Consider the following 15,019-nt stretch of genomic DNA (forward strand, 5'->3'; position numbering starts at 1 on the left):
TGTGTGTTGAGTTATTTTGAGGGGACAGCAAATTTACACTGTTATACAAGCTGTACACTCACTACTTTACATTGTAGCAAAGTGTCATTTCTTCAGTGTTGTCACATGAAAAGATATAATAAAATATTTACAACAATGTGAGGGGTGTACTCACTTCTGTGAGATACTGTATATATACACATACACAAAATTGATAAACCATTTATAGTTAATAATGTCTGATTGATTGTTGTCTTCTGTTTAAGACTGCTTTCTTTCCTAAATCACTTAATGGAAAGCACATCCCCTTTCTTTCTGCTCTTGTTAAATTCTGCACTTCCTCATCATTAATGATTCATCAGAGGGAGGACGTTCCCACCTGAACTCTGCTGTAGCTGGTGACAGAGATTAAAACGGCGGGCTGTAATGGTTCAGACAGCGCTCTCGCTGCTCATTTTAAGAGGCGGCCGAGGGTGTTCAAAGACGTAAGCATTGCTCTTTAGAAGGTGCTGTTAATGTGAGCTAATGGTGTCTGGGATACAAGTGCTACATGAGAGCCATTTAACTTATTTTTAGCCCCTTTAGACTGTCGTTCACCACAGATTCTTGAATTCTATTAACATGCAGCATTTAAATCCAAAAATATTGAAATTGGAAATGCGTAAAATTTTGGTGATATGCAGTTGATTAATCGTCTGATTGTGGTTATTTGATCCATCCCAACTATTTAAGATAATTGTGAAGATGAAATTTTGAAATCACATTTTGCCATCCAAATAAGGGAAATTTAAGCACACTATTGTAATTGTGTTGTATTTATTACATAATATTATACATAATTAATTAAAGTATATTATGTAATTTAAATGAATTATAATATGAATAATTTTCATAGCATTAAAGTAAATCATGCAGGGCTATTTTATTATAATTTTTATTATTATATTACATACAATTACAAGTAAAAAAATAACGTATTAGGCTTACAATGTAAGTAACATGATCAAAACAAAATTAAATCGTTATTCGCAATTATCTGGATGATAATTAATCGTCAGCACACAATTCATGATTATAATATTATATTTATTAAATTATAAATAATTACATAAATACTATTAATTTTCACAGCGTTAAAGTAAATCACACAGGTCTATTTATAATATTTAATTTTTTAATTTTTTTTATTATAGTTATAGTATTATATGTGACTCCAAGTAAAACATCAGGCTTACACTAAGAACATTATCAAAACAAAATTAAATTGTTAATCGCGATTATTTGTTTGACAGTTAATCTTCAGCACAAAATTCATGATTGTAATATTATATTTATTAAATTGTATTAAAAATAGATGAATATTATTCATTTTCACAGCATTAAAGCATTTATTTGTTAATCATCAGCATAAAATTCATAATCATAATAATTTTTTTAAATTATGATAAATAATTCTATAAATATTATTCATTTTTACAGCATTAAAGCAATTATTTCTATGTTAATCATCAGCACAAAATTCATGATTGTAATATTATAGTTAATAAATTATATTATAAATAATTACATAAATGTTATTAATTTTCACAGCATTATAGTAAATCGTATGGGTCTATTTTATTAAATTTTTAACTATTATATAAGATTCCAAGTTTTTAAAAACATGCATTTTATGCTTTAAGTAAAATAAAGAAAACACAATTAAACTGTTAATCGCAGTTAATTTAATCATCATCACAAAATTCATGATCTCGTATATAGCTTTTTTAAATAGTCTGATTAGTATTATCAATCTATGCCACTTGTGAAAAGTACTATGTAGTTTTCCATCTTTACTACTGCACATAATATTTTGATGCTTTTGATTTTCTTCAGCATCCCTGATTGAAATCTTAAAGGGGTCATATGATGCTGCTAAAAAGAACATTAGAAATCCTTTATTGTGATTTGGCACCTTTTATGGCGTCCCTCACACGTGTGGTCAAAGATTGGCTGGTCCTGCGGCGTGTGGAGGACATGTGATGGGTCTAATGTGAGCTGCGGGTCGGGATCGCTCTCAGCTGCTGGAGGAGTGTGAAAGCGTTCTCCCAGCAGCTGGTGTGGGTCGGATCTGTGCCCCCGCTGGGCTGCTGCTACCGGGTGAGAAATTGAAATTTTCACCTGGCCTCTGTAGCAGCTGCGGCCGTGTCAGACGGGCAGCTCTCACGCTCCTGCAAATGTGCTTGCGTGGTATTAAATGCAATCACTGGGAAAAATTAAAACAAATGTTACATGAGGAATTAGACAGGTTGCGTTTGCTCTGCAGTTTAACTGTCATCGCGGATTGTTTACTTGTTTGGCTGATGGAAATGTTTCAGTGCACCGTAGGAAAACACTGAATTGTTTTGAATCGGTCCCTAAAGTGTTGGACAGATGCCTAAAAAGTGTTCATTAAACTATGTCATTCTGTCTGTCTTTCTATCTATCTGTGTACCGTTCTGTCTGTCTGTGTATCTGTCCGTCCACCTGTCTGTCATTCTGTCTCTCTATCTGTCTGTCTGTCATTTTATCTACCTGTCTGCATTCTATCTGTCTGTCATTCTGTCTCTATTTGTCTGTCATTGTCTCTCTGTCTGTCGTTCTATCTGTCTGTCTGTCGTTCTATCTGTCTGTCTGTCATTCTATCTCTCTATCTGTCATTCTATCTCCCTGTCTGTCTGTCATTCTGTCTCTCTATCTGTCTGTGTGTCATTCTATCTCTATATCTGTCTCTAATTCTCTCTGTCATCCTGTCTCATTCTGTCTCTCTATCTGTCTGTTATTCTGTCTCTCTATCGGTCTGTCATTCTATCTCTCTCTCTGTGATTCTGTCTCTTTATTTGTCTGTCATTCTGTCTCTCTATCTGTCTGTGTGTCATTCTATCACTATATCGGTCTCTATTTCTCTCTGTCATCCTGTCTCTATCTGTCTGTCATTCTGTCTCTCTGTCTGTCTGTTGTTCTGTCTGTCATTCTATCTTCATATCTGTCTGTCGTTCTATTTACCTGAAGTTATATCTATCTGTCTGGCATTCTGTCTTTGTGGTTCTATCTGTATGTCTGTCTCTGTTGTTCTATCTGTCGTTAACATCTGTTTGTCTCTTGTTCTGTCAATCTGTCTGCCATTCTATCTGTCGTTCTCTATCCATCCCTCCTCTCATTTTTTCCTTCTATCTATCTATCTATCTATCTATCTATCTATCTATCTTGTTTTATCAATATATTGTTTCATCTACCTCATCCACTTGATCTATCTATTGTTCTGTCTTCATTATCCTTCTGTAGTTTTATTGCTCTATCTATCTGGAATGTATCTGTTAAATAAGATTGACTATTAGAAGGCTAAAATTTCAGTGTAAGATTTGAGCCAGAGAAGCAACATTCATAACGTCGTTGTCAGGGTTTATTGGTAATTTTCTGTAGTTTAAACTAATGCCTGTTACCTAGTTAGAGAATAGCTGCTAAGCAAGAAATCACTGGTGAAAACAGGTTTCATTTGCTGTGTTCGGTGGCGACTGTGTTTTACTGCAGAAATTCGGAAATGAAAACGCCTACAGAAACCTCAACGCACTCCAAGGCCACATTTGACTCATACAGAGTGTGTCATTCTCTTACATGCGTGACCTTGAGCTGTGTGTACTGGTGTCAGTGGGAAGCGCCTCTGCCAGTGGGCTGAAGTTTCCAGCATCTCGGAGCTCATAATGGATAATCCCCCTCAAATCATCCAGCATGCAGACTCCCCCAATCCTCCTCTGTGTTATTTCAGCCGCTTTCTCATGTGCCATTTTTTTCCTTCTTTAAAAAAACTCTTCTTATTGATTGATTGATTTATTTTTCATTGGGTTTGATCCTCTGTCCCAGGGCTTAGAAAATAATCCGAGAGCGTGTCTACCTTTACACGCTTGCCGCTTGCTGTGTACACTTCCAAAAAGCACTGTTAAAGTCAGCATGAAATCAAAACGGACCCTATGCACTTTTTAATGCACATTCCTGGTCTTCTTGTAAACGATTTGTCAATGCTCGTTATTTTAAAGACACACTCTAAAAAATGCTGGGTTGTTTCAACCAAACTTTGGGTCAAAAATGAACAAACCCAGCTGTTGGGTTGCATTTTTCAATTAGGTTTTTATCCCCAAAATTGGGTTAGTCCATATTTGACCCAAAGATGGGTTTTTTAGAGTGCAGGTTTTTCTATAGCTCAAATTGTAGAGTATGTCGCCAACAACACAAAGGTCATGGGTTCAATCCCTAGGGAATGCAGGAACATGTATACTGTACCTTCAGTTACTGCTTTTAATAAAAGCATCTGCCAAACACATAAAAGCAAATATTAATGTGAAACCGCCTTAATAAATAATCTTTAAAGGAATTGTTCACCTACAAATGACAATTTTTTTGTTTTATTTAACCTAATTTAGTTGCAAACTAGTGTTATTTTAGTATTGTTTCTAAACTATAAGTTTGTTAATATATATTTTTTATTTTATTAATATATTAAATTAGCTTTTATTTGTGCATTTTTAGTTTTAGATTTTAGTTAAATTTTTTGTAATGTTATTTGCTTTTGTCATTTTTATTCTTTTCTTTGTTTAATATTACTATATATTTTTTTAATTTCAGTTTTAGTTTTATTTCAGTTTTAGTTTTTATTATTTCCAGTATGTAATTTTAGTGCTTCATCTTAGACTTATTTCAGTCAGTTTTTGTTCAGTTTAAGTTTATCAGCATTGTTTTAGTTAACAATTTAAAAAAAATACTTTTTAGTTTTAGTGGTAACACTTTATTTTAAGGACCAATTCTCACTATTAACTAGTCGCTTATTAGCATGCATATTACTATCATATTGGTGGTTTATTAGTACCGATAAAGCACATATTAATGCCTTATTCTGCATGACCATATTTTAGACCCCTTAATCCTTCACCATACATAAACTTAACAACTACCTTATTAACTATTAATAAGCAGCAAATTAGATGTTTATTCAGAGAAAAATCTTAGTTAATAGTGAATATCTGTTCCCTAATCTAAAGTAATACCGTTTTAGTTAATGAAAATAACCCTACTGCAAAACTATATTTTGCATTAGATTTAAAAAAAGATATAGATATTTTATGCAGCTCTTTTCCTTTTTGTGTGAGAAACTGAAATGAGATCTAGGATGATCTTGTTCTCCACTGCAGCTCTCAAATCTAATTCTCCATCCGGCATATTCAAACTGTCACAACACATGCCGAGAACCAATGTTGTTTGCCGTCAATGACGTCAAGCCTGTCCACATGCTTTTCCTGGAGTTGTAATGCAGATGCTGATGCCATTTCAGAGCTTTAGTGGAGGAGAAGATTTCCAGGTAAATCAATAAGATCTCAAGCTCATTCTGTGTAAAGTCGAGGAGTCTTGTAAGTGTCCTTACTGCGGTCTGATCACATTGCTCCAGAGCGGTCATAAGAGTCTCATTCTAAGCATATGTTGCTTTTATCGTAGTGTCTGTAGCCCTTTGAGTTCTCGGGCACTGTGCCAGCTCGCTGCAGGTTACGAGAAACTGGAGTGTCCCGAAATAGCCGGATCTCAATCAAAGCGGCAGAATTGATCTGACTGAGGGACACGCTCTCAAAGGCACACATCAAACGGCCCTGGATCTTCAAGCTATTTGCCCATTTAAGGAAGGTACTTTTTAAATCCCGCTACCTCAAACCCTGAACTCCTAGCTTTTTTCATCCATTCCTCCATATATGAAGGAGGAGGTCTGAAAATAAACTCTGGTGGGCAGTCAAGGGATGTGTGACAAATGTTTTTAATACTTTCAGGGATACAAATTCTCCCTTTGATTTTTTTCGGATTAACGTATGCTGCCTCTCCTTTGAGACGGCATTAGGAAGGGTTTCTTGGCAGGGCTCGGTGGCGTACATGAAATTCATCCAAATTACTAAACATCTTGTTTCATTTTTCCCTCTCGTTTTTCAGCATACACAGAAAATATTGGCGATGGCAAGAGCGAGGAGTTTAAGGAAAGTGAGCAGAAGAGGATTTTGGAACTGCTTGAGAATTTCTAAAAATCCAGTTGGAGCTCGGCGTGGGTTTTCCTCAGCGATTTTTCTGTGTTACGGTTGATGACTCGGTGATGCTACCTGGATTTTTGAACAATCCTCCTCCTGTCCTGACTGGACCAGACAAATCTGATGTTGAAACATTTGCGTGGCTGATTGGATCCCAACAGATTGGATTTGGATATTGTATCTGTTGATTTCCAACATAGTTTGTTCATGTTTATTGTTGTTATTGTTTTTGTTTTTTAGGCCAAATATTTTGTCAAAACAACTTAAATTTTCTTATAATTAAAGTTTGTGCTTTTCTTTACTTCATGCCGTTTCCTTCATTAGATTTCGTAGATCACTTTCCACAAGACTTAATGTCTCGTTAGACCAATTTATACAGGAAACAACTCTTGTGCTGAAACATAATTTAGGAAAATGTTGCGTTTATGTCTCTTTTCTCCTCTCCAGCGTTCCTGCAGACAGCTGATTGTGGCTTTTCTATCTTTTCAGCCTTGTGTTTGTCATCTCATCATTCAGGTTCCTTTATATGGATCCTGGGTCCAAAATTAACTTTCTAAACCTGCTAATGGCTGATGGATTTTACTTTGTTGCATTTTTTTCATATATTTTTTCTAGCTGCTTCTCCCTGGAATATGTGTCAAATATTGGACGATATTGTTGTGTCACTGGAAGCGCTATACGTTTGCCATTCTCTCAGTGAAAACCGCAAACTCTGATTTTGTTTCTCTTATTTTAGTTTCAGTGGGAAATGTCAACACATGGAGTTCTGGCAGTAAAATATTTGGCTTCTTAAGCTAAGCCAAACATCTGAAGGTAAATTCAGGGTTCCCTCATTCGATCAATAAAATTACATGATTTTTTCTTGACCTTGTTTGTGATTACTAGACAAAGCTTTTAAAGGGATAGTTCACCCATAACTCACCCTCAAGTTGTTCCAATCTTGTATGAGTTTGTTTGTTGTGCTGAAGAAGTTATTTTAAAGAGTGTTGGTAATCAAACAGATGTTGGTCCCCATTGACTTCCATAGTATAGGAATGTACACCCACATTCTTCAAATATCTTTTCAAGTTCAGCAGAAGAAAGAAAACAACTTGGAATGACTTGAGGGTGAGTAAATTATGAAAAATGAATTTTTGGGTGAACTATCCCTTCAAGTTTCAATTATGACCAATTTGCTAATGAATTAATTCAAAATGATTTGCGACATTTGTTGTCTACAAAAGCAATATTTTAAAACAAAGTATTAGTTGGCTCAGATTTCCATGATGATTTTTTCTGGTTTGGAAAAAATGGTTTTAGATTTACTAATATTTCCAGATTTTCATTGAGGAACCCTGTTGGAAAATATGTAACTATATATTTATATACTGTATGTATATACAGACATTTTGTTTGCAATTGTTGAGTGCTAGTTTTGTACTCTAGCTTTGATCTTTCTCTTTCTTTTAGAGAATACGGCTACTGTGATTCTAATGGCCATTAATTAGATGTTTGTCCAGTGGTGATGAGCCAGAGAATCCCAATCCCTTGCTAATAGCGGGCCTGCTGAGCTAGCGCGAAAATGCTACAACTCTCTCTCATTCTCTAACCTCTCTTACATCCCCTTGTTAATTTACAATCGCTGCTTCCCCTTTTCCCGTGGGCTTAGCCTATGTATCGCTGCAGCCAGGGAACGTTCTGCTGTATAGAGACAGTTTGCTTACTAAGCTCTCCTTTGGTACGGACAGAGTCTTTAGCTGAAGGTTGAGAATGATTGTTAAAGCTCTAGAGCCAAATTGAATCAATCCAGCGGAGTTCTTCGGCAGGGCGAACGGGGGGCCATTAGGCTGGATTTATGCTCACTGGAGGGCCAGCACTTTAAAACAGACATTATGTAGGGAAATTATTATGGAAATTATTATTGTATTAACAAAAACATCTCTGTGTGGCTCTGGGCCTTGATGAATCGTCTTCATTTGACGAGTAGAGAAATGCGGAGCCGTGCTTTTTCAGCTAATTAAGTACCGCAGTCTCATTACAGCTTGCACTTTATCAGACATCGACAGCTCAAGGCCCGTGGTCATCGTCCACCGTAGACCAGCTCCGAAATGCTCGTATGCACCTAGAGAGGCCCAGAGCCCCGTTGTCGTAGAGCGATAACTTCCTGTCCTTTAGCCTCGGGACAAGTGCACAAGAGTCATTATCTCGCCGACTCTTTCTCCGCACGTTCTCTTTTGTTTATCCATCGGCCTTGTCCTCAGAGGAGCTCCACTTTCCCGCTCCCGGCTGATGCTCCTGGCATATTAAATATTCTCTGGCTGTCCTTTCCGTGCTTCTGTTGGCGTAGCACGGCTTTATTGTTAGATCTCTGTATTTCCCTGCGTCTCTGGAGGTCAGTGATTGCCGCTAGTTCTTGTCGTTACCAGGGAGATGGTTTGCAGAGAGAGGGAGGCGTAAATACTGTAGAGGAATGCCGACAATTGGAAGAGGTGATGTGCGACAGTTACCCATCTGTTGAATTGCATATTATGATGAATTGCGTGTGCCTATATTGATGCCCCTCTGCCAACACGTCAGACTTGAAATGCAAATGAGCGGTAACTACAGAATGGGGCGAGCGCCTGGCGTGCTTCAAGGACACGTTCATTACCGTAGCGATGCTTGTCGGTAGCGAATGCCAATCACTCTCGTCTCCGGTTTGCCGTGTCGTGGTGGAGGCCACAGCGGCTCACGCAGAGCAACATCTGCTTCCACCCTCCCTCCGAAATCACCCGTATAAAACTCAGGATAGTTATTTGCATTTTCAATTGACGGGAAGGGCAGGTATCCCAGCACGCATCTCTTATCAGTGATTATGACAGTGGCGCGCTAACGGTGATTCAACAGCAATTTCACAGCCCAGAGAGCTCGGAATAATTGTCTTTTTCCGAGTGATTGAGTTGAGCTCTGTGAGTGCTGATTTCCACCTCCTCGCATCGGCTAAATTGATACGAACCTGTGGTGGGAACATTCTTTTATACCCACTTTATAATCCCAGTATTGTGCAGGTCACAGGGAAAGGCTGAAACGAGGTTATTCATTCTGTCGGTCAGTGAGAAGTTATAGTAGCATTCCCTGAGCATTTATCTATAAAAAAAAACATGCAAACTTATTTTAATTGTTACAAAAAGCTCTGTGGAGGTAGCAGTGTGTTTTAATTATAATTTATGGTACTGTATACAGATTAAGGTATTCATAGGCTATACAATTGCTTTAAAGTTGTACTTTTAAGGCACTTCAAAGAGTGCAATGTTTGGTTTTGTTTTGTTATACTACCATCATAAAAATATCCAGGGTATATTAAATATACTTATATTATATATTATTAAGATAATGTCATGCATTCTGAAAGGCATGAAAACCAGTGCCCTTTTTAGCCACATTCTACTGCGACTCTGGGTTTAAATGTCATGAGTACATTTTTTTTTCCTCACAAAAAGAAAATGAAAAAAAAAAAAAACATTATCATTGTGCATTTTTACTTGAGTAAAAGTGTAGTAGCTACAACTAAATATACTGTAAGTATTACATCTGTATTAAGTACTTATGAGTTTAAACAGCCTTTACATTATTGGAATTTTTTTTTTCAATTAACCATTTAATCAATGTGATAACTCTACTTGTTGAATTTAATGTGCAGCATAATTAGTGGAATGATTGTAAAATAGATGCAGATTCACAATTGCAGAATTTAAATGAACCCTTGAATGGTCTTTCTAAGAAATGTATTTCTTTCATCTGCGAAAAAACATTGACATTTTTCAAAATGTCTTTTTGTTTTTCTTAGAATAAATACAGTCATGCAGGATTACGTTAGTAAATGACAAAAATGTATTTTTTTTAGTTGAATTATCTCTTTAAACGGAATAATAATTTATATTAATTAGCCTCTTAGGCACAGATTTTTTCACAGATTCAAAGTCATAAGTTAAATTTACCTTAGAAACATTTTAAAATGTAATTTTACCTCAACCCACGATGACCGTTGAGATTTGACCGTTAAGCGCGAAGGTTCGCTTTAAAAAAATCTCTTCATAATATTACTCCGCCTAATTGAAATTCCCTAATGACAGCCGCCGCGCTTCCTCCTCGCGCTGTTCCCTCCGCCGCATCGGTTAGATCTGAGGAGTTTCTCTTCGCGGAGAAACGAATCGCATCAGTGGGCGACTGCAAACACACGCAGCCTCCTCTCAGTCGCTCCTGCCGCTGTCATCAGGGACAAAAACCACCAGCAAACACTCAGCACACCTGGATCTATCTCTTAAAGCCGTGTATTTCCACCTGATGTGAGAGAGTGTTTTGCAGGGAGCAGTGATGGGCGCGTTTGGAGTGATTCTGAGGAGTTTACATTGTATGGGACTCTACATCCAACTTAGTGCCAGTCTCAGACAAGCTGGAAGCGACGACGTGGAGAACCACATATCCAACAACGGTAAGATGTGTGGGCTCGATCCGGTTCTGTCATTTGAAGCCGAACGGCACAATGATGGAGATGCGCAGAGCGGTTCATCACCAATACAACTGCACTGGGGTTATTGACAGGTGGTACCATGGTATTTGATGGTGATATCATGGTACTTTAAGGTACCACTACAAAGAATTACCATGGTATTGCCATCATTGGTATCAGGTGGTAGCCTATACCTTGGTATTGTTTGTTTGATTCATATACTAAGGTCCTTTAACGTACTTCAGACAATACCTTGCTATATTGTAGTACCCAAAGCACAGCATTACCATGGTTTAAAACGTGATGTTACCATTCTGTGGCTTTTTTAACCTCATAAAAAGTCATCTGGCTGACTTATGAATCACTGATGGTGTTAAATGCCGATTTATCCCATGGTACTGAATGGTTTTGTCAAAGAATACCATGGTATAATCTTCATTGTAGTGTCCGGAAATATCATTCTGTGGCTTTTGAACCTTATGAAGAAGTACTATGGGTCAGCGATGTTCTTTTTAAGGCATTTTAATGATTAACTTGGAAATACTGTATTGATATTGTCCAAAAACATAGAAATGAAAATGCTTAAAGAGTTTATTTTTAATTTGACAAAGTGTACTTTGATATGAAATATACTGGTTTTCCAAGGTCCTTCAAAAAAACAAACAAAAAAAAAAACGGTTGAAATTTGGTCTGTTTCATGACTTTTGTTACCTAGATGGTATCAGATGACGAAACCATACCAAATGATTAAAAATACCTTAATATTGGTATTTCAGTCTTAGCTTTTATGGGTTATATACCATATGGCAGCACAGTGCTTTGCATTACTTTTACAGTTATATACTTAACCTCCCTCCTTTTTAGCCAAAGATGCTTGAGATTCTGGGTTTATAATTCCCTAAATTGCCTATTTGTTGTTTTCATCGCAGAAAGAGCAAGGAAAAATCATTACACGCATTTCAAGATTCTAGTCATACTGTAATTAGCCATAATTGTGGTGCCTGGATATTGAACATATTCTTCAAACTGCATGCAGATGCTCCAGGAATGGAAAGGATTGTGTAAAATATGCTTATTCTGTATTCATTTAAGAAGTTTTGCCAATTGTGTGAACAAAAGATGACTAATGCAATGAATAAATCAGTGCTGATGAACCCAGGCATGCATCATGCTGATGAAAGAGTTCACACGCCAGATTATGGGTCGCTCACCATGAAATTAAAGGGCTGAATTTGATCAGAGCCGATATTCATGAGGAATATTAAGAGGGCCAATACAGTAGGTTCAGGGAAGTCATCGGAATGTTCTGAATTATTTGACATGCAGGCCTGGACGCTTGTATGAGCTTGTGATGGATTTCTAGTGGACTATTGGCAAGATCAGACTGCAATGGATTTAAACTAAGACTGTTTCCTTTAAAGTGCCCCTATTATGCCATTTTTAAGGTTGCTAATATTGTTTTATGAGTCTCCTAAAACAGGTTTACATGCATGCAAGGTCAAAAAACGTTAGTTTTCTCAAAAAAAAGATTGAATTTTAACTCATTTCTAAATGATTCGTTAAAGACTTGTGCGAAGCAGTTCAAAGAACCAGTCTCTCTAAACTCCTCCTTTCCGTGAGCCCTCACTGCTGTGATTGGTCAGATGGTGCAGTCCTTTGTGATTGGTCCAGAGCCGTAGAGAGATTGGCTCTTGATTGGTCTACCACGTACAGCGTGTGTCGGAAACGAAAGTCCATTGCCATGACGGAATGATAGCCCTGGAGACTTGTCAATACATAGAAAAGATGGTATCGATTGACCCTTACCAATTCGAGCCGGTGTCTGATGATGAAACAGTTGAACTGGCTGATCGATAAGAAACTGATTCGCAAGCACAACTGGAGCAGGACGTTTCTCAGTGGTAAGTGTCTAGTGTTAACAAGTTTGTGGTAATTATAAGATGTGATAAATCAAATTTACTCTCACAGCGTAGGATACAGCGTCTTCTCGACATGATGTTAACCACACGGAAATTTTACTGTTTGTGGGCGGCCAAGTTGGCGATGTAGAAAGTGGGCAGACATTATGCAAATGTGTTACTTCGTGACGTAGAGCCGTAACATAATAAGATTCGAATTCCTGACGACTCGTTTAGGCGATTGCGAGCCGACTCTTTTTTTTGATAGACAATAACTTTATTTATCGTGCACTGTCGGCTTCACAACTTTGCAGATAGTTTATGTTCACATACAGATACATGACACAATGCAATAAGGTAATATTCGAAAAGGCATAATAGGGGCACTTTAAATAGCTTTGACAGGTTATGGAAAGATTAGGAGGATCTTTATTTGTTGATTTGCCCAAGTTTTATTTATCAAATATGAATTTAGGCCCACTGAGTCCAATGGTCTTGGACGAAGGCTTGAAAATAATGTTATAATGCAAAAAAACAGTATATAATTGCTTTGTCTTTCCTTATGACTGGCCATATTTTGGTGAGATTCACCCAATTAGGCCAAGCAGAGCATTTATTAATTGTGTTATTTATTTAGTGAAATGTTTAAAACCGAACTGCTGGACAGCTTGTATTCATCAAGACCTTTGCGTTCATTTTCCCACCGCTGGGAATACCGTGGCCTGCGGTAACGAGGCTTAATTAATGTCAACAACAACTTAAAAGCTCTGTTTTCCTCTGACCTCACAGTAATGAAACAAAGAGCGCAGACCCGCTGGACCGTTCACCGCAGCACACTTCAGATGAATAGCAATGGCGTAAAGAGGAATCTCATTTTCTACGGCAGTAGAGTTTTAATTCACACACTAGCTGTTCTAAACATTCTGTTGTCTTCAACTGTGTTTGTCTGCTAGAATCATCGCTGTGCTGTCTTGAATACGTAGAAAATCCTATTCTATTAACAAAGTCCTCATTGACCGGCCTGGTTTGGATTGTAAATTTTCATGTTGACTTTAAACATTGAACTTTCAAAGAGGTTGACTGAAAGATAAATCAGTTCTTCTTCAACAGAAAAGGCATTTATTTTTTAATTTTTTTAAATACTTATTTATTTGTTTGTTTGTTTGTTTGTTTGTTTATTTATATTTATTTATTTACTTGAAATTTAAAATATATATATTTACATTTTTATTTAATATGTATTTTTATTTTTGTGGTTCTCCAGACTTTTAGACACTGATTGGTGAATCTTAAGATTCTCAAAAACAATTTATTTTCTTTCTGTCTTTCTTTCTTTACATTTTAAAAATATTTTTATTTTATTTTATTTACTTTTCAACAGAAACCTTTTTATTTATTTATTTTATTTATTTATTTTGTTTTTTCAGACTTTAAGCTTTGATCATCTTTGCTTTGCATTTGTATATTTTTATTTGTTTTGCTTTGTTTTTGCTGTTTGTGGCTTTGCTCTGCTTCATTTTTGGTATTATTTTTGTTTTGCTTTTGTTTTGTTTGTTTGTTTTCTTTTCTTTGCTTGTTACTTCTGCCGCGAGCAGCAGACCCAACGCGACGCGACGGACCCACAATTCATTTTGCCAACGCTTGACGTCACTCCATTCAAAGTAAACGAGAGGCGTTGACGCTGACGCCCCGTGTGAATGGGGCATTAGGCTTGTGCTAAGGTGTGGAATCTCTCTGGACTGTCACTTCTTCAGCACTCGGTCTGATCAGGGAACAGTATTTTGTCTTTGTGTGTTCAGTGGTCTCACAGTGACCTGTCGTGTTCATCTCTCCTCTAATTCTCCACGGAGAGTTGTGTTTTTCCTCTCAGTATGTGTTCGGGGGAAACAGTTGATCATGAGATGCTACTGAAGATCAAGGAACAGTGAGGATTGAGAACGTAATTTCATTAAAAGCTGTGGGACCATTAGAGTTGCTTTTTTCATAGATGCTTAGATTTTTTGCAATACTGTCGCTTAATTGAAAGCTGCTAATCTGTTTGTAGAAACATTTAGGCTAACTGAAATATGAAGGTAAGTATCAAATGTCTGAGCCATATTTCACGCCAAAGGCAGAAGAATTATTTGAAAATAATATATTTATTAGGGGTGCTCCGATCAGGATTTTTGAGGCCGATCACAGAAAAGCAGTATCTGCCGATACTGATCACCGATACGATCTTTTTAAAGCCTTCTTTTTATAATTTATAACTGTTTATAGTGATACTCCAATCAGGATTTTTAGACATTTATTCAGGGCCTGAATTTCATTTTAGAAAATGGGGGGAATTCCCATGCGTTTTACTTTTGCATTTACTTCTAGATTTATATATAAGTTGCTCAAGCAAGTGGCAAAACATTTAAACTAGTTTTCTTTCGTTATAACAAACTTACCATTGACAGAAATAGTCAGCTCTACTGCCTTTCCTTTTGCATTGAAATCTTTATTACAAGCAATCCTGCCTTTCATAAAGAACTTTGTTTTCCTCCCTCCACGAGTGCATCTATTATTGCCTTGTTTATCTAAAAGTGCTCTTTTCCTTTAAACCTAGCCAAAAAGCC

At 36.9% G+C, this 15,019-nt stretch overlaps 1 protein-coding gene and 1 pseudogene across 1 annotated transcript in view; both read left to right on the forward strand.

The window, feature by feature from the left end:
* Positions 1 to 6,878, forward strand: part of LOC107653228 (beta-catenin-like protein 1) — a 52,887-nt pseudogene extending 46,009 nt beyond the window's left edge.
* A 3,357-nt stretch (positions 6,879 to 10,235) lies between these two features.
* Positions 10,236 to 15,019, forward strand: part of LOC107653230 (V-set and transmembrane domain-containing protein 2-like protein) — a 74,001-nt gene continuing 69,217 nt past the window's right edge. The window contains exon 1 of the mRNA XM_016439900.1: positions 10,236 to 10,503. Coding sequence (XP_016295386.1) covers positions 10,386 to 10,503 — 118 coding nt within the window. The 5' untranslated portion in view covers positions 10,236 to 10,385. The remainder of the gene's footprint in view (positions 10,504 to 15,019) is intronic.

This window comes from Sinocyclocheilus anshuiensis, unplaced genomic scaffold (genome assembly GCF_001515605.1).
Source record: "Sinocyclocheilus anshuiensis isolate Anshui unplaced genomic scaffold, SAMN03320099.WGS_v1.1 scaffold143, whole genome shotgun sequence".
Classification (NCBI taxonomy): Eukaryota; Metazoa; Chordata; class Actinopteri; order Cypriniformes; family Cyprinidae; genus Sinocyclocheilus; species Sinocyclocheilus anshuiensis.